General features: G+C 45.4%; 2 protein-coding genes across 2 annotated transcripts; both read right to left on the bottom strand.

Annotated features, from left to right (window-relative positions):
- Positions 1–14768: 14768 nt before the first annotated feature.
- On the bottom strand, positions 14769–22008 carry LOC124663195 (receptor like protein 29-like). Its single transcript, XM_047200920.1, has 2 exons — positions 21604–22008; positions 14769–15986 (listed from the first exon to the last, which is right to left on the bottom strand). Exons 1-2 carry the CDS (start codon positions 22006–22008, stop codon positions 14769–14771), a joined length of 1623 nt encoding a protein of 540 aa, XP_047056876.1.
- On the bottom strand, positions 17812–20623 carry LOC124665755 (protein VTE6, chloroplastic-like). The gene is made up of 4 exons (XM_047203137.1): positions 20511–20623; positions 20245–20373; positions 19877–19981; positions 17812–18131 (listed from the first exon to the last, which is right to left on the bottom strand). The coding sequence occupies exons 2-4, from the start codon at positions 20278–20280 to the stop codon at positions 18045–18047; spliced, it is 228 nt and encodes a 75-aa protein (XP_047059093.1). The 5' UTR covers positions 20281–20373; positions 20511–20623; the 3' UTR covers positions 17812–18044.

Genomic DNA, 22008 nt, shown 5'->3' on the forward strand with positions numbered 1-22008 from the left:
ATTTCAAAACAAAGATAAAATAAATTTCCTTTTTCCAAAAATGAGAACCAACAAAAACTTTTCTTAAATAGAGTGCAAGGCATAGTGCTCATACCCAATCCCTGTGTTTTGCCATGATGAGTGTTATTATGCTTATGTGATAAACCCTAAAACCCTAAAGTGATCAAGTGAAGATCCCAAACCAAATAAAAGAAAAGAGAAATCAAATAAGAAAAACCTAAACCCTAACCTTCTCAAAACCCAGTGGATCTATTTTGAGAAATCCAAAAATAAAGAAAAAAGACATATGTGGGCATATAGCCCTAATGTGTAAATTCTTGAACCCTACCTCTCTTATTTTTCTAAATAGTGGTGAACCATGGTGAACCCCACTAAACCCTAAAACCTCATCCCTCTTGTCACCCACCAAGAATAAAATAAAAAGGAAAGATCTTAAAGAAGAGAAAGGCATATGCAAGCCTATGGCCAATTTTGTGCAAAGGCCCCAACCTTGAGTGTTAAAAGGGGTAGATGATTTGGAATACCTCAACACACTCAATAAAGTACTTATCAACCAATTCAAGTGATAAACAAAATAAAATCAAACATATGCATAGAGGCATATGTGACACTTAACCAAAATATTAAAATTTGACCTAGGCACCCACCTTATCCCAAAATGGTGTGAACCTTTTTCCCAACTCAATCCAACCCCAAATAAACCTCACTCTGGCCAAAGTAAAGAAAAGAAAAATAAAAGAATAAAAGGTTAGAAAATCACAAACCCTCACATATGGCTCTATGCCATTTTTATAAATTTTGACCCTAGACCAAATTGATCTTCACCATTAGTTAGAAAATGTTACTAAACTCATATTACAACTTTGTGAATCATAGAAACACCAATTAAATCGAATTCAAATAAAAATTGAGGTCACATAGAATAATGGTCAAATCTGCCCATTATAATCTGGTCCCCACTTTGAGCCCCTACATTTCAAAATTTTCAAACTAAACTCTTACCACTCTTTGCATGTCATCCAAGAGGACATCAAGGTGAACACTTTATGTGAAGAAATATATGCCAAATTCTTTTTGGATCAAAATCTACACACATGCAAAGTTGGAACTTTTTATTAATGTGAACAATCTCACACTTAGCCTTTTTGCAATTCTTGGATTTTCTAAATTCCACCACCACCTCTCTTTGCCTCTGGTCACTTAGAACCAAACCAAACACACCCTTTTCAAAGTGGTCAACTATTTGAATTAAACCAAATTTGGACAAAATTGATGAATTACAAATAGGGAACTATACCCACACTATTTGAAATAGTGATCTACCCCAACCCTAATGCCCCCAACCTACTCTACATGTTCCCTTGTCCCCTCTCTGCCTCACCCCACCACAGCAACCCTAGGAGGAGGGCACAACATGGCCTAGCCATGGCCATGCCGGCCCATGCCGGCCATGTTCTTCCTCCTCTTCTCCCTCTCTTCCTCAGCTCTGGCCCCCTTGCCAAATGAGGCCACCACACCCTACTGAGCGTGCCTAGCACCGCCATGGCCGGAGATCGACCTGCCAACACCAGACACGGACAGACCCGCAACGTCCTGCGCGTGCCGTGGGCGTCGCACACGCGCGCGCCACGGGCAGCGCAGAGCACGCGCCGCCCCAGCACTCGACGCCACCCCTGGCCCCCCTCTCAGCGCCTTGAGCTTCACCGCCACACCAGGAACCATACGGACATCCTCGCGTCGCTGACCCGTGCCCGCCGTCGCCGGAAACAACCAAACCCTCCGCCACTGCCGCGCAGATGTTTGCACGCGCCCGACCGAGTTGGGCACCGCCTAGTCTCGCCGTCACTGCCAGGAGAACCGCACGGACGTGCTGAACAGCGCCGCGCCCTCGCCTAGCTCGCTAGCCCGCTGCAGCCTCGTCGCCATGTTCGACTTCGCCGCAACACCCTGCCTCCCTCCGCTGCTATAAAAAGGGGACTCCCCGCGCCTTCATCTCCACAGCAAATCCACTCCTCTCCTCTCTCTGAACCTCCTCCGCCCCTCTCCACTGCACATCGCCGCCGCTAGACGGCCAATTGCTCGCCGGAAGCCCGCGAGAGGTCGCTGAGATCGCCGCCGACGAATTCGGGCACCATCGGAGACGCCACCGGTACCAATCGACTCGCCATCGACGACAACCTCGCCTAGCACCGTCGCCACCCCTCGCCGGAGTCCGGAAGCGCCGTCGACCCCTAGCCTCGCCGCCACTGTAAGCCCTTCTCGTCGATGACGACGACGACTCATGGCCGTGCGATCGCGTTTTGATCTAACGGCCATCTTTCCCCCGTACCGATTCGGGTATTAAACCCAATGACAGCTGGGTCCCCCTGTCAGCTGGCCCGCTGCGCGCTGGACGCACTGCTGGGCCGGCCCAACTCTGCCCCGGCCGTTTTCAAATCTTCTGGCCCGTTAGCTTTTCCCGCCGGCCTTTTTAATTCAAACTCAATTTAAACAATTCCAAACAATATTCAATACTGCCCAAACTTTGAAATTCAACCATTTCAAATTGGATAAACCAAATTCAGTAAATTTTATATTGTTGGAAAGCCACCAAAATTCTCTACAACATGCTACTGGCCTCATGGTCAAACTCGTTGTAGAATAAATATGACAAAAATAACAAGACAGGGACTTTTCCCTATTCAAATAATTCTTAAAAATCAACCAAAATAGATATTAAGTTAATTCCAACTCTAATAGCTCACATTTGACTTACACCAATTGTTTATGCAGTAAAATGGTGTGGTCACTTTGTATGATCATGCCCTAGTTTAAGTAGTGGATAATATGGCTAGTTTAAATAGTTGATACTGTCCAAAACTATTAAGTAAAGTCTTATGAAGTTTTATACTTCATTTAAATCTTGTCTCAAATGAATTCATGTGATGTTTGGACCCCTGGCCAAACTCACTTATATGAATTACTTAGAGATTTAAATCATATGTAGTGTTATTAAATGGTATGAGGTGTTACACCTCATTTCATCATTGGTATGTGGTATTAAACTATATGAGGTGTAGCCTCTCATTTAAATACTTACCCCAAAGGATTCAATGAGAATTGATGACACATGTAGTAATAATCCATAGGTTTTTATTTGAAAATAATCAAGCATTTTCATAGTAGTATTTAAATTATTCAAGGCTACTTATTAAATCTTATGAGATGTAGTGGTCTCATTTAAATCTTGCCTCAACTAAGATTAATATGGGGTATAGACTATGGTCAATTAAATTAGTTGATGATATTAAATCATTAATCATGAGTAGTAAAAAGGCATGAGGTGGTGTGCCTCATTTAAATCACTTCCCAATTAATCCTTATGAAGAGGCTGACTTTGGTCAACCTAGGTCATAGGACATTAATTGAGGAAATTAAATATTAATATTATTTAATGAGAGGAAATTATTTTCTCTCAAGAATTAAATAGAAACTCTAACTAATATTTATAATGAGAGGAAATTATTTTTCTTAAGAATAGAATTAAATCAACTCACCTAATAAGCATGTTAAGTGACAGCTTAGTAGGAGTAAGTTATGTGTGTGCTTAGTCTGGTACTTAGGCTTTGTGTGGTAATTGTGTGTATTGTACCCGTATCTAGACGCTAGTACCGAGGAGTACATCGAGGAGGAGGAGGACTACTTTGAAGAGGAAGAGAACTTTGATCACTACTCCAACCAAGGCAAGCTATTATTCATGCAAGCTAACCCCAAAACAAGCTATACTCTTGCAAGCTAATATTCTTGCAAAGTGCAAAGCTCTACTAGAGCAAGGCACACTCACCAATTTACTTTATGCTTCATGATCCCATCCCAAGTTTTATTCTTACAAGCTTTTACTTTGATTATTACAACTTGCTTTTATAGTTAATTTTGGTCTAGGGATAGAATACTACAAGAGTATCAAATTTAGCCTAGAGCAATGAAAGCTAGATAGCACCCCTCATGATTAGTGGCTAGTGCTAACAAATAAACTTGACTACTCTAGATGGGAACTTGTGAAATGAAATGACTTTGAAAACCTAGGAATGATGAGTCATTCTATTGAAAGATTTTGAAGGTGAATGTGACTTGTGAATGACATGGTGAACTTTACAAAAACTGATGGTTGGGTTCGGATGCGATACCATTCCAATTTTGCAAGTACCCCCACAATACCCGACATGGGTAAGGGCTTAACTAGAAATTTATGTGCTTTAGTATGGGTTCCCTCTAAACAAGCGTCATCGGGGTTATGCCGAGGGCTGCCTCTACAAAAGAAATGATGTGATATGACGTGAATGAGGTGAATTGTCCGGCCCAAGCCCCGTGCGGTTCCCGGGTTAACGAGTTGGTTTTCACCTGGGAGGCCAAGCTCATGGGGAGAGGTGCTTGTACTAGAGTATATAAGTGAAAGGTTATGGTTGGTAGTCCGCATACGGAGTATGATAAATCAGGGACAGATTAACCCCGACGGATTATTGCAAATATTGTGGCACAAGTGTACGACCTCTGCAGAGTGTAGAACTATTCGAATAGCCGTGTCCACGGTTACGGACGATTGGAAAGGCCATACTGTTCCGTCATCAGACCATTTTCAAAAAGGTGACAGGTGAAGGGTGACTGGTGATTTGAACTTGAAATGGTGACTTTGACTTGAATTACAACAGAGTTGTGGGAATGACACTAATGTTCCCACTTGAGTTAGTCTAGCGATTCAAGCATCTTTACTAAATGTTTATGAAATAAACTTGGCTTTATGCAAATAAACCTAGAGCTTAGCATCCCCTTACTATAGTTGATAATGCTTACATCAGTATTAGTTTGCGAGTACTTTAAAGTACTCATGGCTTTGTCCCTGGCTATTCAAATGGCCAGGCTATGAAGGAGAACAGCAGTACGAGGAAGATGGACCGCAGGACGTCTACGACAACTAGGATCACTCCTGACGTCAACAGTTGCCTGTGAAATAGATGGACCCCGACCGCTACTACTTCGCTTCCGCTATATGTGTTTTGTAATTGGATCTCTAGATCCACTATGTTGTAAGACTGGATCAGGTGATCCTCTATTTGTAAGACGATTATGGTATGTAATGAATGATGTGTTGTGATATCAATCTATTATGTCTCGCAAAAACAATATTCCTGGGATTGCGATGTATGGCATAATAGGCATCTGGACTTAAAAATCCGGGTGTTGACAAGTTGGTATCAGAGCCATTGTTGACCTTAGGAGACCCTAGTTAGAATGGACGTCTGAAAAACTTAGTTTCAAAAAACAAATACAGTAGATATTTATGAAAACGTATTCTCACTCTTATCCTTGAGATCTTTTCCAAAATAAGAGATCCGTACTCCACTTTTCCTTATAATCCTACATAAAATTTTGCACACTTGATCACTTCTCTAACGTAGTCATCTTAAATTTCTCACAGATGGAATACCAATGGGAATGCTATCAGCTTGGTCACGGAGGAGAACTGAAGTTCGAAAAGGATTTGAAGCAACTAGTGGAATATCTAGGACACCCGTACCCCGAGTTCTTCGGAACATCCTTCAATAATCAGTTGGGAGGATCACCCCGGTGGGAAGTTTCCGCTGACCTAGGAAGAAAGCTTGAAGCCCCGGTATGGGAAACCATATGGTTTTCTGTAACGGGAAACACCTGGAAGGAAGGACTAGACAAAGCTATGCAAGAAGCAATTTCCCGTCTGTGTGGACAAAATGAGGACAAGATCAAGAACACTCGCTTCATCTACTACCCAAGACACGACTCCATGGGAAGACCAATGACCATGCCCCCACCACAACCAGAGATGAACCCCTATAAAGCCCCTCGGGACTTCGAGCGGTACAAAACCCGCAGGGATTTGGATAACGCCCTCGCCTCTCGCCAAGCACCTCACTCGTGAAGAAGAAGAATTCCCCCTGAAGAGTAGTATTATTAAGGCACTATCGTAGGTGTGAGTTTGTATCAGGATCCCCCTTGTATCGTAGAGCGATGAATGGTTCTTCAAACCAACGGTGTGTTAGATTTGTAATGTGTGATGCTTGGTATGAATGAAAAAGTGTTGTTGGTTTTTACCCCCGCAACACTAATCAAGATTTTTATGAACCTTTTAAAAATTTAACCAAAACAAACCCCTAGAAATTTCCCTCTTATCTTATCATCTATCTCAATCTTCAGATGGCCCCACCAAACCGCAACCAAGACGCAATGATGCAGATGCTCCAGATGATGATGGAAGATCGCGAAGCCACGAGAGCTGAACGACAAGCCAACTTAGCTGCCCTGCAACAGATAGCTCAGAACAATCAAGGCCATGGAAACCATGATCACCCAGGATCAAAGCTCAAGAACTTTCAGAACACCAACCCTCCGATGTTTAGTAAAACAGAAGAACCCCTTGATGCTGATGACTGGCTCCAGACAATGGAGAACAACTTAGAAGTTGCGGGAGTAGAAGCCGCAGAGAAAGTACTGTTCGCCACACACTACCTGTCAGGACCTGCACGAGCCTGGTGGACAAGCGCCCGCGCAATGAATGCGGGACAGATGATGACCTGGGAAGACTTCAAGACCAAGTTTAGCAAGTATCACGTGCCCCAAGGACTGATCAAGAAGATGAGAGACGAGTTCCGCGAACTCAAGCAAGGAAGAATGTCCGTGGTGGAATACCGCGACAGGTTTCTTACTCTGTCAAGGTACGCCCCGGATGAGACAGACACCAATGAGAAGAGGAAGGAAAGATTTCTGAACGGACTACATGACGAGATGCAAACTGTGTTAGTGAACATTCCGTTCGCTGACTTAGAAGCCCTTGTGGACTCAGCCATACAGATGGAAGGAAAGCTGCATCAAGCCAACGAGAACCGCAAACGCCGGATGATGAACCAGCATGGGTCCAGCAATACCCAGAAGTACCGCAACAACTCATCTGGAGGATTTACTCCAAAATACAACAAGCCCCCTGCTCAGAATTATCGCCCCAACTACACCAACAACAACGGAGGACCCCCGAAGCCCGGAGGCAACAACAACAACAACAACCACCACAACAACAACAGTAACAACAAGGGAAACAACAACAACCCCAATACTGCCCCGTGGATCGGGAGTAACGATGTTCCCGTCAACCCCAAAGACAAGTCCACAGTCAAGCTGCTACGAATGTGGAGTTGTGGGTCACTTCTCCAATGAGTGCCCCAAGAAGCTTGCCGGATTGCCGCCAACATCGCAGACACTCGCTCAGCAACGGCGCCGCTTTGCCGGAAGAAGGAATCAGAACAACAACAACGGCCGTCTCTACCACATGATCGCCACTTGAAGCTCGAGGAAGCACCCCGGACCATGCCAAGTATGTCCTCCTGTTAATAAAATGCTCAATCTCTCTTAGGAACCTAACTTTTCTTAAAATCTCGGGACGAGATTTGTTTAAGGGGGAAGGATTTGTAACACCCCAAATTTCAAAACAAAGATAAAATAAATTTCCTTTTTCCAAAAATGAGAACCAACAAAAACTTTTCTTAAATAGAGTGCAAGGCATAGTGCTCATACCCAATCCCTGTGTTTTGCCATGATGAGTGTTATTATGCTTATGTGATAAACCCTAAAACCCTAAAGTGATCAAGTGAAGATCCCAAACCAAATAAAAGAAAAGAGAAATCAAATAAGAAAAACCTAAACCCTAACCTTCTCAAAACCCAGTGGATCTATTTTGAGAAATCCAAAAATAAAGAAAAAAGACATATGTGGGCATATAGCCCTAATGTGTAAATTCTTGAACCCTACCTCTCTTATTTTTCTAAATAGTGGTGAACCATGGTGAACCCCACTAAACCCTAAAACCTCATCCCTCTTGTCACCCACCAAGAATAAAATAAAAAGGAAAGATCTTAAAGAAGAGAAAGGCATATGCAAGCCTATGGCCAATTTTGTGCAAAGGCCCCAACCTTGAGTGTTAAAAGGGGTAGATGATTTGGAATACCTCAACACACTCAATAAAGTACTTATCAACCAATTCAAGTGATAAACAAAATAAAATCAAACATATGCATAGAGGCATATGTGACACTTAACCAAAATATTAAAATTTGACCTAGGCACCCACCTTGTCCCAAAATGGTGTGAACCTTTTTCCCAACTCAATCCAACCCCAAATAAACCTCACTCTGGCCAAAGTAAAGAAAAGAAAAATAAAAGAATAAAAGGTTAGAAAATCACAAACCCTCACATATGGCTCTATGCCATTTTTATAAATTTTGACCCTAGACCAAATTGATCTTCACCATTAGTTAGAAAATGTTACTAAACTCATATTACAACTTTGTGAATCATAGAAACACCAATTAAATCGAATTCAAATAAAAATTGAGGTCACATAGAATAATGGTCAAATCTGCCCATTATAATCTGGTCCCCACTTTGAGCCCCTACATTTCAAAATTTTCAAACTAAACTCTTACCACTCTTTGCATGTCATCCAAGAGGACATCAAGGTGAACACTTTATGTGAAGAAATATATGCCAAATTCTTTTTGGATCAAAATCTACACACATGCAAAGTTGGAACTTTTTATTAATGTGAACAATCTCACACTTAGCCTTTTTGCAATTCTTGGATTTTCTAAATTCCACCACCACCTCTCTTTGCCTCTGGTCACTTAGAACCAAACCAAACACACCCTTTTCAAAGTGGTCAACTATTTGAATTAAACCAAATTTGGACAAAATTGATGAATTACAAATAGGGAACTATACCCACACTATTTGAAATAGTGATCTACCCCAACCCTAATGCCCCCAACCTACTCTACATGTTCCCTTGTCCCCTCTCTGCCTCACCCCACCACAGCAACCCTAGGAGGAGGGCACAACATGGCCTAGCCATGGCCATGCCGGCCCATGCCGGCCATGTTCTTCCTCCTCTTCTCCCTCTCTTCCTCAGCTCTGGCCCCCTTGCCAAATGAGGCCACCACACCCTACTGAGCGTGCCTAGCACCGCCATGGCCGGAGATCGACCTGCCAACACCAGACACGGACAGACCCGCAACGTCCTGCGCGTGCCGTGGGCGTCGCACACGCGCGCGCCACGGGCAGCGCAGAGCACGCGCCGCCCCAGCACTCGACGCCACCCCTGGCCCCCCTCTCAGCGCCTTGAGCTTCACCGCCACACCAGGAACCATACGGACATCCTCGCGTCGCTGACCCGTGCCCGCCGTCGCCGGAAACAACCAAACCCTCCGCCACCGCCGCGCGGATGTTTGCACGCGCCCGACCGAGTTGGGCACCGCCTAGTCTCGCCGTCATCGCCGGGAGAACCGCACGGACGTGCCTGAACGAGCGCCGCGCCCTCGCCTAGCTCGCTAGCCCGCCGCAGCCTCGTCGCCATGTTCGACTTCGCCGCAACACTCGCCTCCCTCCGCTGCTATAAAAAGGGGACTCCCCGCGCCTTCATCTCCACAGCAAATCCACTCCTCTCCTCTCTCTGAACCTCCTCCGCCCCTCTCCACTGCACATCGCCGCCGCTAGACGGCCAATTGCTCGCCGGAAGCCCGCAGAGGTGCTGAGATCGCCGCCGACGAATTCGGGCACCATCGGAGACGCCACCAGTACCAATCGACTCGCCATCGACGACAACCTCGCCTAGCACCGTCGCCACCCCTCGCCGGAGTCCAGAAGCGCCGTCGACCCCCTAGCCTCGCCGCCACTGTAAGCCCTTCTCGTCGATGACGACGACGACTCATGGCCGTGCGATCGCGTTTTGATCTAACGGCCATCTTTCCCCCGTACCGATTCGGGTATTAAACCCAATGACAGCTGGGTCCCCCTGTCAGCTGGCCCGCTGCGCGCTGGACGCACTGCTAGGCCGGCCCAACTCTGCCCCGGCCGTTTTCAAATCTTCTGGCCCGTTAGCTTTTCCCGCCGGCCTTTTTAATTCAAACTCAATTTAAACAATTCCAAACAATATTCAATACTGCCCAAACTTTGAAATTCAACCATTTCAAATTGGATAAACCAAATTCAGTAAATTTTATATTGTTGGAAAGCCACCAAAATTCTCTACAACATGCTACTGGCCTCATGGTCAAACTCGTTGTAGAATAAATATGACAAAAATAACAAGACAGGGACTTTTCCCTATTCAAATAATTCTTAAAAATCAACCAAAATAGATATTAAGTTAATTCCAACTCTAATAGCTCACATTTGACTTACACCAATTGTTTATGCAGTAAAATGGTGTGGTCACTTTGTATGATCATGCCCTAGTTTAAGTAGTGGATAATATGGCTAGTTTAAATAGTTGATACTGTCCAAAACTATTAAGTAAAGTCTTATGAAGTTTTATACTTCATTTAAATCTTGTCTCAAATGAATTCATGTGATGTTTGGACCCCTGGCCAAACTCACTTATATGAATTACTTAGAGATTTAAATCATATGTAGTGTTATTAAATGGTATGAGGTGTTACACCTCATTTCATCATTGGTATGTGGTATTAAACTATATGAGGTGTAGCCTCTCATTTAAATACTTACCCCAAAGGATTCAATGAGAATTGATGACACATGTAGTAATAATCCATAGGTTTTTATTTGAAAATAATCAAGCATTTTCATAGTAGTATTTAAATTATTCAAGGCTACTTATTAAATCTTATGAGATGTAGTGGTCTCATTTAAATCTTGCCTCAACTAAGATTAATATGGGGTATAGACTATGGTCAATTAAATTAGTTGATGATATTAAATCATTAATCATGAGTAGTAAAAAGGCATGAGGTGGTGTGCCTCATTTAAATCACTTCCCAATTAATCCTTATGAAGAGGCTGACTTTGGTCAACCTAGGTCATAGGACATTAATTGAGGAAATTAAATATTAATATTATTTAATGAGAGGAAATTATTTTCTCTCAAGAATTAAATAGAAACTCTAACTAATATTTATAATGAGAGGAAATTATTTTTCTTAAGAATAGAATTAAATCAACTCACCTAATAAGCATGTTAAGTGACAACTTAGTAGGAGTAAGTTATGTGTGTGCTTAGTCCGGTACTTAGGCTTTGTGTGGTAATTGTGTGTATTGTACCCGTATCTAGACGCTAGTACCGAGGAGTACATCGAGGAGGAGGAGGACTACTTTGAAGAGGAAGAGAACTTTGATCACTACTCCAACCAAGGCAAGCTATTATTCATGCAAGCTAACCCCAAAACAAGCTATACTCTTGCAAGCTAATATTCTTGCAAAGTGCAAAGCTCTACTAGAGCAAGGCACACTCACCAATTTACTTTATGCTTCATGATCCCATCCCAAGTTTTATTCTTACAAGCTTTTACTTTGATTATTACAACTTGCTTTTATAGTTAATTTTGGTCTAGGGATAGAATACTACAAGAGTATCAAATTTAGCCTAGAGCAATGAAAGCTAGATAGCACCCCTCATGATTAGTGGCTAGTGCTAACAAATAAACTTGACTACTCTAGATGGGAACTTGTGAAATGAAATGACTTTGAAAACCTAGGAATGATGAGTCATTCTATTGAAAGATTTTGAAGGTGAATGTGACTTGTGAATGACATGGTGAACTTTACAAAAACCGATGGTTGGGTTCGGATGCGATACCATTCCAATTTTGCAAGTACCCCCACAATACCCGACATGGGTAAGGGCTTAACTAGAAATTTATGTGCTTTAGTATGGGTTCCCTCTAAACAAGCGTCATCGGGGTTATGCCGAGGGCTGCCTCTACAAAAGAAATGATGTGATATGACGTGAATGAGGTGAATTGTCCGGCCCAAGCCCTGTGCAGTTCCCGGGTTAACAGGTTGGTTTTCACCGGGAGGCCAAGCTCATGGGGAGAGGTGCCTGTACTAGAGTATATAAGTGAAAGGTTATGGTTGGTAGTCCGCATACGGAGTATGATAAATCAGGGCCAGTTAACCCTGACGGATTATTGCAAATATTGTGGCACAAGTGTACGACCTCTGCAGAGTGTAGAACTATTCGAATAGCCGTGTCCACGGTTACGGACGATTGGAAAGGCCATACTGTTCCGTCATCAGACCATTTTCAAAAAGGTGACAGTGAAGGGTGACTGGTGATTTGAACTTGAAATGGTGACTTTGACTTGAATTACAACAGAGTTGTGGGAATGACACTAATGTTCCCACTTGAGTTAGTCTAGCGATTCAAGCATCTTTACTAAATGTTTATGAAATAAACTTGGCTTTATGCAAATAAACCTAGAGCTTAGCATCCCCTTACTATAGTTGATAATGCTTACATCGAGTATTAGTTTGCGAGTACTTTAAAGTACTCATGGCTTTGTCCCTGGCTATTCAAATGGCCAGGCTATGAAGGAGAACAGCAGTACGAGGAAGATGGACCGCAGGACGTCTACGACAACTAGGATCACTCCTGACGTCAACAGTTGCCTGTGAAATAGATGGACCCCGACCGCTACTACTTCGCTTCCGCTATATGTGTTTTGTAATTGGATCTCTAGATCCACTATGTTGTAAGACCGGATCAGGTGATCCTCTATTTGTAAGACGATTATGGTATGTAATGAATGATGTGTTGTGATATCAATCTATTATGTCTCGCAAAAACAATATTCCTGGGATTGCGATGTATGGCATAATAGGCATCTGGACTTAAAAATCCGGGTGTTGACACCCGCCGCACCCCCGCCGCGGTCTTCTTCGCCGTTTTTGCCGGTGAGTATTCTGCCGCGTTCTTCTTCCTTCTCGCCGATAAAATGGCCGTATTCGCGGATGATGTATGCTATACCGTGGTAGATGGCGTCGGAGGATGTGCACATGGCATATTTGGACGCGACGTCGACCGATTGGTCCTCATCGGATTCCGATGATTCGGACATCGACGAGTTGCTCAACGACGACGAGACGGAGACGATGCTGCTCCTGTTCGGCATGAAGCAACTGGAGGACCGCGCCAAGCTTCTGGATCAGCGGAAGGGATCCGTGATGGGGCGTATGTGCATTCCGCGTAACCGCGCACTCGGCCACGAACAGCTGATGCAAGATTACTTTGCCGAGGTACCGACCTATCCTCCCCGCCTCTTCCGTAGACGGTACCGAATGCGTAGGACTTTGTTCGAGAGAATCGTCAAAGATTGCGAGGCAAATTGCAATTATTTCAAGCAAAGAAGAAACGCTGCCCAAGTCATGGGATTTAGCCTATATCAAAAAATATCTGCCGCCATGAGGATTATTGCATACGGTATACCAGCAGATTGTACCGATGAGTACCTTCGCATTGGTGTGCAAACAACCATGGATTGCGTGCGTATGTTTGCCAAGATGGTGATCAAGTTGTATGGAAAGACGTATCTCCGAGCTCCAAATGAGGAAGATACAAAAAGGCTCATGGAGATCAATAAAAAGAGGGGGTGGCCGGGGATGCTTGGTAGTTTGGATTGCATGCATTGGATATGGAAAATTGTCCAAAAGCATGGCATGGAATGTATTGTGGCAAAAGCTGTGATGCTACCATTGTTCTTGAAGCTGTGGCCTCTCAAGACTTATGGATTTGGCATGCTTTCTTTGGACTGCCGGGGACACTCGACGACATCAACGTCTTGAATAGATCCCCTTTGTTTGCAAGACTAGTTATGGGTGAAGCACCAACTTGTAACTACAAAGTCATGAATAATGAGTATAGCATGGGGTACTATCTCACAGATGGTATTTACCCTAACTATGCAACCCTTGTCAAGTCCATAAAAGAGAAAAAAGACAAGGCTTTGACAAGAAAGGAAGCTTGCTTCACCAAAAATCAAGAGGCATGCCGCAAGGATATTGAGAGAGAGCTTTTGGTGTTTTGCAAGCAAAGTTTGCAATTCTCCGGGGTCCTGCAAGGTTTTGGGACAAGGAAACTCTTGTTGATGTCATGACATGTTGTGTGATTCTTCACAACATGATCATTGAAGATGAAAGATGTTTGAACTTGCCATGTTTCTATGACAATGTTGGCACCCGAGTGCAGCCAGGGAGGAACCCTGATCGGATTGAAGTTTTTCTTGCAGCTCATCGAGGCATTGAAAATGCCGAGACTCATCACCAGCTCACCCAAGATCTGATTGATCACCATTGGCAATTGCATGGCCAATGAGTTATTACATTCATTTCCCATTGTTGTATGTGTGAAACATTCATTTCCTATTCTTGTATGTGTGAAACATTTGTTATTTGTTTAATTCTTCCATTAGAACATTTGTTGACATTTTGAAAAAACATTATTGTAATAATTATGACGATTATTGTGTGATGTAAAACATTTATTTTATGTGAATGTTGTGTTGGTTGTAATACGCAATTTGTCAAAAAAAACCCTGTTTTGAGGGGTTGAAAACTCGGACGAGCTAGCAGAACCCGTATCCCCAACCCGTAAAACACTGCTGTTGTGTTTTACGGGATGGGGATACGGGTTCTGCTAGCTCGTCCGAGTTTTTGGCCGGCGAAAAGTGGATACAGGGCCCTCTAGTCGCGTTTTAAGGGACGAAAAAATACGAAACCTGTTAGACATGCGCTTAGTCAGCTGTTGCGTGGACGTATCAGAAAACGCCGTGCTTGAGCCTGAAGTCAACAACGTCTGCAACTCTACTATTTCCTTATCGTAGACAAATTAGTATTGCAACACACAAATACGTACACGGGTACTACCACACCAGGGACCTATCGATACTACGGTCTACGCCTACGCTACTCATCATTCATCAAAGGAAAAAAAGCATGGAGGATATGAACACAACGCACGCAGGGCCGAGCAGGCGAGACCGGCCGAAGATGACCGTGTAAGCCGTCAGCACTCCTCCGGTGGCACTGCTCACGGAGTCACGCGCCAACGAACCATCACCACCGCCGCCGCCTCGGCAGGCACCAACACCGACGCCGACATCCCGCACGACGTCCCGGTCGTCCAGGCACAGCCCCGGGTTGCCACTGAGGTCGAGATTGCGGCCGAGCCGGCGCAGGAAGGCGCCGTCGAACGGCACGGCCCCGCCCAGCCCGTTGTTGCTGAGGTTGAGGTGGTACATCCTGCGCAGCCTGGTCAGCCCCGCCGGGATCGCGCCCGTGAGGTTGTTGTTCTCGAGCGAGAGCGTGGTGAGGCTCGCCAGCTGACCGAACGCCGCCGGTATGGGCCCCGAGTAGCCGGAACCGGCCAGCCGGAGCTCCTGGAGACGGGCGAGGCCGCCGAGCTCGGGCGGCAGCGGGACGTCCATCGGGTTGTTGTCCATGATCAGGTACTGCAGGTTCTTGAGGCCGGAGATGCCGGGAGGGAAGCGGCCGGTCAGGCCGTTGCTGCTCAGCGCGAGGAAGGTGAGCGAAGTCAGGTTGGCGACGGTGGCGGGAACGGCGCCGGTGAGGTTGTTGGAGCTGAGGTCCAGCTTCTGCAGCTGCCGCAGCTGGCCGATCCGGCTCGGGATGGGGCCGGAGAGGGAGTTGTAGCTGAGGTCGAGGCCGACCAGGCCCGTGAGCTCGCTGATCTGCGCCGGCACGGGCCCGGAGAGCGAGTTGTAGCTGAGGTCGAGGTGGACGAGGGACCTGAGCCCCCCGATGCCCCGCGGGATCTCGCCGCGGATCAGGCCGTTCTGGGAGACGGTGAGCACCTGGAGGGACCTGAGGCTGGCGAGCTGCGGCGGCATGGTGCCGGAGAGGGACGGGTTGGCGCGGATGCTGAGCTGCTGCAGGCCGGAGGAGGAGAGGTTGGCGGGCGGCGGGAGGAGGAGCGCGGTGGGGGCGGCCGGGTTCTTGAAGCAGCCGACGAAGAAGAGGGACTGGAGGTGCGGCAGCGCGAACGCCTCGGGCGGGAAGGTGGCCGCGTCCTTGCACGACGGGTTGGGGTCCACGCCGAAGTCCAGCCGCGTGACGTGGAGCGGCGCTGCGGCAGCAGCGTTGGTGGTGCTGTTGCTGCCGGCCGGCGCCGGCTTGCACTCGAGGCCCGGCCACGGCGTGCCGCAGGGGTCGGGGGTCTCGGAGCGCCAGTCGCGATCGGAGGAGACGGCGTCCATGACGAGGAACAGCGTCTCCCTCTCCGCCGGGTCCATGGCCGCCGCGGCTGCCATGGAGAGAAAGCACAGGAAGACCGCGATGGAGGCCGACATTGTCGCCTTTGCTGTGCTCATGCTCATCTGCTTGTGCATTCCGGGGCTAGGCTCTGCCTCTGATGGTGGTGTGGTTTTTCTTTTTCTAGGGGTTTAAGATGCAGCAGTGGAGGTCGCCCGTGCGGGCGATGCAGATGGGGCCGGCGAGAGTGCGGTGATTGACGTGACGATCCAGACGTGACCCGCCATGGCCATTGGCCAGAGAGAGAGAGAGTGAAGAAATGGGCACCGCACCATGCAAAGCTTTGCGTCTGGATCGCCCGAGAAAACCTCGGCCTCACTCGCTCGCACGAGCAAGTACGTACGAGCTGCGCACAGGAGGCATTTGTCTGCACAGTAGGAGGCAGCAGAGCACAGCGCGCACAGTGTGGCACGTCATGGTGCTCTCCACAAGGGGCCGCGCATATGGTCCTCGCTCGCCACAGGATCACAGATCCAGTACATAATTTGACTGCTCAAGCAGCAGTTAAGGGCACTGGCAAACGCTGGGTTTACGCATGCCTTCCAGTTCCAGGCCCTACCCTTTCCTCCCTGAATCGATCAGCTCAAGTGCAAACGGGAGGGACCCGTCACGGCATAGCTATGGTGGGTCACCTGTATCTGTATCTGCACGCGGCATGCCTGTATGTTGGTGTTCATACGTCAGAAAGGCGTGGTGCTGACAGAAACGACCAGAGAAGGTTAGTTTAATTTTAGTGGCAGTCAAGGAAACATGCTTTGTTTGGTCATCTGGTCAGCAGGAGTTAACTCCAGCGGCCCCGTGACTGTTTACGGCCGAAAAATGGATCTATACGTTAACCCTACTGTCCAACGCGAAATGACTGACCTATTCACAGCGACGTAAACGCGGTCTATATTTACGCAAATGCGTGTGTCGGATGCTGCTCTCTGATGGTAAGAAACATAGCCATAGCGAAACCATGCGAGGAGCTATCAGGTACTACAGTACCATGCAACAAAAGCAAATGCGCATTGTACAAAGGACTTGAGGACAAGCATTTCAAAAACACAAAAGTATTCGAAAAGCTCAGCAGCCCTGTTCCCAATGCTTGTTCAAACAAAGGCATGACAAGACATAAAGTCGTACAGTGAAAATCCTAGAAATACGTCGCGAGAATAAACACGCCCGGAAACGCATTATCTAGATCACAAACCAATAGGAGGCAAAAGTGCCGCTCGTACGAGGCTACATCAGGTACCATCCGAGCCCTCACCCAGGCGCGGGCCGAGGTGACAAAAGATGGCCTGGCCCATCCAATAGTGGGAAGCCGTGCATGGCTACGCCGTATGGCAGGCTGAAATGACCGATCGAGTTCAGATTCGCTACAAAGGCTAACGCCATGTGATACTTGCACAGTTGCACTGCACCTGCCTGCCCAGGACAACGGAGCTGCAACCGTGTCATCTCGTGAACCATGATAGTGGATCGATCACAAACCATGTAATTTGTCCCGTCATGAGTTTAACCGCGATGAAAAGTACTGTTTGGAGATTGCATGAGTATAAAAAACGGATATGCAACATTATCCGGCCAAGCATCAAGTAGCAAGGCAGCAAGATCAGCTTTTCTGGGCAAGAAGTTTCAGAGACAGATTTCCTTCCTAAAGCCATCCGCAACAAAGGTAGAGCAAGCAATGCAGGGAAAACAAGCTGGTGAGTGGTGGTGATATGCACTAGAAAGGAGGAACACGTAACAACGAAAAAACTTACGACCACAGATGCACATCCACTCAGCTGTGACTCCCACAGGTCGGAATCTATCATTCTATGATTCTAGTTCAGACGTCTCCAAAAAACATGATAAACAATTGCCGTAGCACCCGTCTATATCACTATACAAAATTATGTGATCGGGTGCACTGCAGAGAAGTCAAGAAAAAAAATTGATCAGGGGCACCCAAGGAACCACTGCATTAGAACAGCCAGAATGGCACCAGCAGAGATGTTGAGCACGTTGACAACATCGTTATTCATCTGCACAGGGAAATAGTGACCATTAACTTTGTGGGAACTTCAAAAAAGTTCAAATACACTTTAAATAAGCAGTATTCAGTCTTCTAGCGACGCTATAGTGTTCTTGAAACAGACACAATGTCACCCTGAAGAACAAACCAAAAACATTGGGTTGAGGTAGAGGAGCTAATTTGTGAACTAAATTTTAGCCGTGGCAGTTTAACATATCTAGTGATACCACACCTTATTTGATACCATGATACCACTCTTTAAAATTTAAATTGTAAATGTCAAAAAATTCGGAACTAAAATTTTCGGTGTTCACAAGATGTGTGTTTACATACCTTGTAACTTTCATAACCAAATTCGAAATATCCTTAGAGAAACAAAAAAGAGAAATCTAGCATGAATAGTGTCACATAAAGACAAAAACTCAAAATGTCACTATTCACACAACATTTGTCTTTTTTGTTTCTCTTTGTGTATTTTAAATTTGGATCTGAAAATTTTAGACAATGTAAACACACATCTTGTGAACAGCCACAAATTTATTATAAATTTTTGTGTCACTTACAAATTTAAATTTTGTGAAATGGTATCATGGTATCATGTGAGGTGTGGTATCACTAATATTTTCCCCAAGGAGATAAAGGTCGACACTAATTCTGATAAATGGATGTTCTGTGTCTACTTAGCCTGAGAGTTTACTTTGCATCCCTGAAAAAGGAGGGAGAAGCTGCTGCCCAGTCATAAGATTCAGGGGTTTTCTTTCAGTAAGTCGCATGCATAATGCTGGGCCTAACGAAACAGAAATGTGAATATTGAATTGGTAAATCCTGTACATCAAGCCCTTGGAAAGATGCATGAACAGACTATGCGTCCAAGTGGCATACCAGTACCACAGTATTAGAACTATTTATTATATATGCAGCATTTGCATTATTCCGCAAGCTCAAAATCTCGTTTAGGCCTTCAGGTGGCAACAGCAATATGTCATACACTCAAATGATCTACGAGTTCAAGTTGGGTAAAAAGGATGCTTGTCCAGAGAGGACAAATGTGATTGGAGCCTGTATGCAAGATGATCCTATTTGAAATTTTCAGTATGGCATGGCTCAGTTTGTGGTCATTTTGATGTCCGTGCTTGTTTATCAAAGCTTTCAAATTTTGTTTTGTTTGGTAAAACTGATTAAAGTTTGATAAATTGTGCTACCCAGCTCATCTACTAACTCCGGTTCAGCACGTAGATCAAAAAATTGCTTTGACCATTATTTTGGTCCATAAAATATGGAATATATGTCATAAAAATTATATCATTGGAAACCTTTTTTGAATAGAATCTAATGGTACAGATTTTGTACACATATAATTTATATTTTATTGATTAAATTAGTGACTGGACTTTGACTTAAACTGGGTGCGCACCTGTTAAACCGATCCGGAGGAAGTATTTTTTGAGTGCAAAAGTACATTAAATATCAATTTGATTAAGAAAAATTGAGCCTGCCAAGCACTAAGATTCTAAAAGCAGTCCAGTCTAATAAGGTCATCAAAAGCCACAACAATACCTAATGGAGCCTTTACCTAGAGGTACTTGCAAAGTTGCAATGTAACTTCAGGCAGGCAGGACTTGCTTATGCACATAAGAGCGGCTAACTATCAAAATGAATAATAGAACCAGAAAACACAAACCCAGCTTACTAGGGAACACTCTAAGAAGGCTTGCACATAAAACAATTATATAACAATCTAGAAATTCAGCTCACCCATTCAAAACCTTCCTTATCTTGTAATGTCGCTCCAATCAAACTCTCGCCAAAATTTGCAATCTGGGATGCAAGAACACATAGCACAACTTGAGGTACATTCACCTGTGATGCAAAACAGTTTTTTTTTTTAACCACATTCCAAGTATAATTTACTAATTACTGTCAATTCCATATCAAAATTGTGACACGGTAGGTGCGATACGCAAGAGGTAGACCTATGCAATGCAGGTTTCATGCTTCCCTACATTGGTCCGGTATGTGTACGGGCATAATATAACGACAGTCGACAGGACAAATGCAAGTCTGGTTGCAGTTAAATCACTGAAGAAGCTTTTCATAATAAAAAAATTCATGAACTTATGTACCTGTCCCAGACTGTAACCAACACCTGCCAGAAACATTGCTGCTACAATTCCAGCAAGAGTACCCTCAATGCTGACTGCACCTTCTGTACCTCTTGGAACAATCTTAAACGTTGTCACCAGGTACCTACTCTACAAAATGACCAGAAATGAGCTCTAAGTATGATATTACAAAATTAATATTTGCAATGTACTGAAGGACAACTTATTAAGCCATGAGCTACTTAAAGGTCATATAAAAATAAAGAGCGAAGTGACAGGAATCTTACGTTGTTCTTCCATAGGCCTTCCCTATTTCACTTGAAACTGTATCACCGAGTTTAGTACAGAAACTAGCAACATATCCTAGTCTCCAGAGTTCAGCGAATGCTCCACCACCTACATTATATATGGATAGAAGAGCGCAGACACAACCAGCAGCACTAGAACCAATCACACTTCCAGGGCCTCTCCTTCCTCCTCTTTTCTCAGCCACCCCCAAAGCTTCTTTCTGTTTTATCTTCAACTTCGTTACTGCTGTGCCCTGCATATCAAATGCAAAATAAGCAACCCAGAATTATGATGTACTAGGATTGAAACGATAGACAGAAAAGGTTAGCTGCCTTTTTCAGTTTGCGCAAGCAACCTAAGGAAGTCATGGAACTATGCCTTACAATCTATACAACACATACATCTTAAATTTAGAACTGATTGATTTCCGAACAGAAAGGGGCCACAGTACCATACCTTACAAACCTTGCTTATTTAACGATGGAGTAATGATACAATGTTATTACCTTATTGCCATAAATTTGAAGACAATTTCACAGGAAATGCATACATCAGTTATGCTTTAACAAGTACACAACCTCAATCTAATTTGAAGATTAGAACATGCAATGATCACTCACTCACGGTTCATCAGCACTTTCAAAGAGCAGAACCAATATGTTTCGATGTTTGGTGTTTCCTTGATTTCCAAACTGATGAAATTAATCCCCATTTGAATATAAGCAGCATAAGGAAAGCGTCCATCTATGCAAGAGACAACAACCATTTTCAAAGTGGTGTCTCATCCTAACCACTATCAAAGCATTGATCTCGTACACATATAGCAGGAAAGAAAGAACTGCCCCTCCCAGATTGCCAGCAACACGAATGCTGTACCTATGGTAAAGATTCATGGCGACCTGCAAGAAAAATGGCCTTCTAGGCATTTGGCTTGCGGTTTGCCTATGCCACCCACGAGAGTAACTTAAACCGTGACCAAACCGGCAGTATTGCTGAATTTCAGATTTACCACAGCAGCCTGGCTTCCAATTCAAACAAGATACAACATCGACGTGAAGCAACAACAGATAATGCAGTGCCGAATCCACTCACAACCACGAAGTAGGCGGCGACGAGGAGGTAACCCCGGGACCCGAACGCGCGCCAGGTGAGGGTGCCGAGAACGTAGGCGGCCGCGACGCCGGAGGCGGAGAGGCCCGAGAGGAGCAGCGGCGAGCCCGCGACGAAGATGGCGAGGTTGGTCGCGGCGGCCGAAGTCCACGTCGGTGGATACGCCAGGAAGGCGTCGGCGAGCACGTCCCGGAGGCCCGCGGCCGCCGCGGCAGTGTCCGGGAGCGCGCGCGGCGGGGGAGGGGACAGGCGGTGGCGCGAAACCGTAGGCCCGCGAGGGAGTAGCGGTAGGGTTCCGGCCGCGAGGAGGAAGGAAGAGCGGGAGGGGAGGGCGCGAGGCGGCGAGGAGAAGGCGGCGTGGAGCGGCGGCTGGAGACCGCACGCCAT

The sequence above is a fragment of the Lolium rigidum genome, chromosome 6 (assembly GCF_022539505.1).
Source record: "Lolium rigidum isolate FL_2022 chromosome 6, APGP_CSIRO_Lrig_0.1, whole genome shotgun sequence".
NCBI classification, from domain to species: Eukaryota; Viridiplantae; Streptophyta; class Magnoliopsida; order Poales; family Poaceae; genus Lolium; species Lolium rigidum.

Excerpts from the sequence above, each read along its gene's own strand:
- LOC124665755 (XM_047203137.1), bottom strand. The coding sequence starts at position 20,280 with ATGTTTCTGGCAGGTGTTGGTTACAGTCTGGGACAG. Across the intron at positions 19,982-20,244 it reads TTGGTTACAGTCTGGGACAG|GTGAATGTACCTCAAGTTGT; the intron begins GTACATAAGTTC and ends TTTGCATCACAG. Across the intron at positions 18,132-19,876 it reads ATAAGGAAGGTTTTGAATGG|ATGAATAACGATGTTGTCAA; the intron begins GTGAGCTGAATT and ends TTCCCTGTGCAG.
- LOC124663195 (XM_047200920.1), bottom strand. The coding sequence starts at position 22,008 with ATGGCGTGCGGTCTCCAGCCGCCGCTCCACGCCGCCTTCTCCTCGCCG. Across the intron at positions 15,987-21,603 it reads TCGCCGCCTACTTCGTGGTT|TGCAAGCCGGCGCCGGCCGG; the intron begins GTGAGTGGATTC and ends CCGGGCCTCGAG.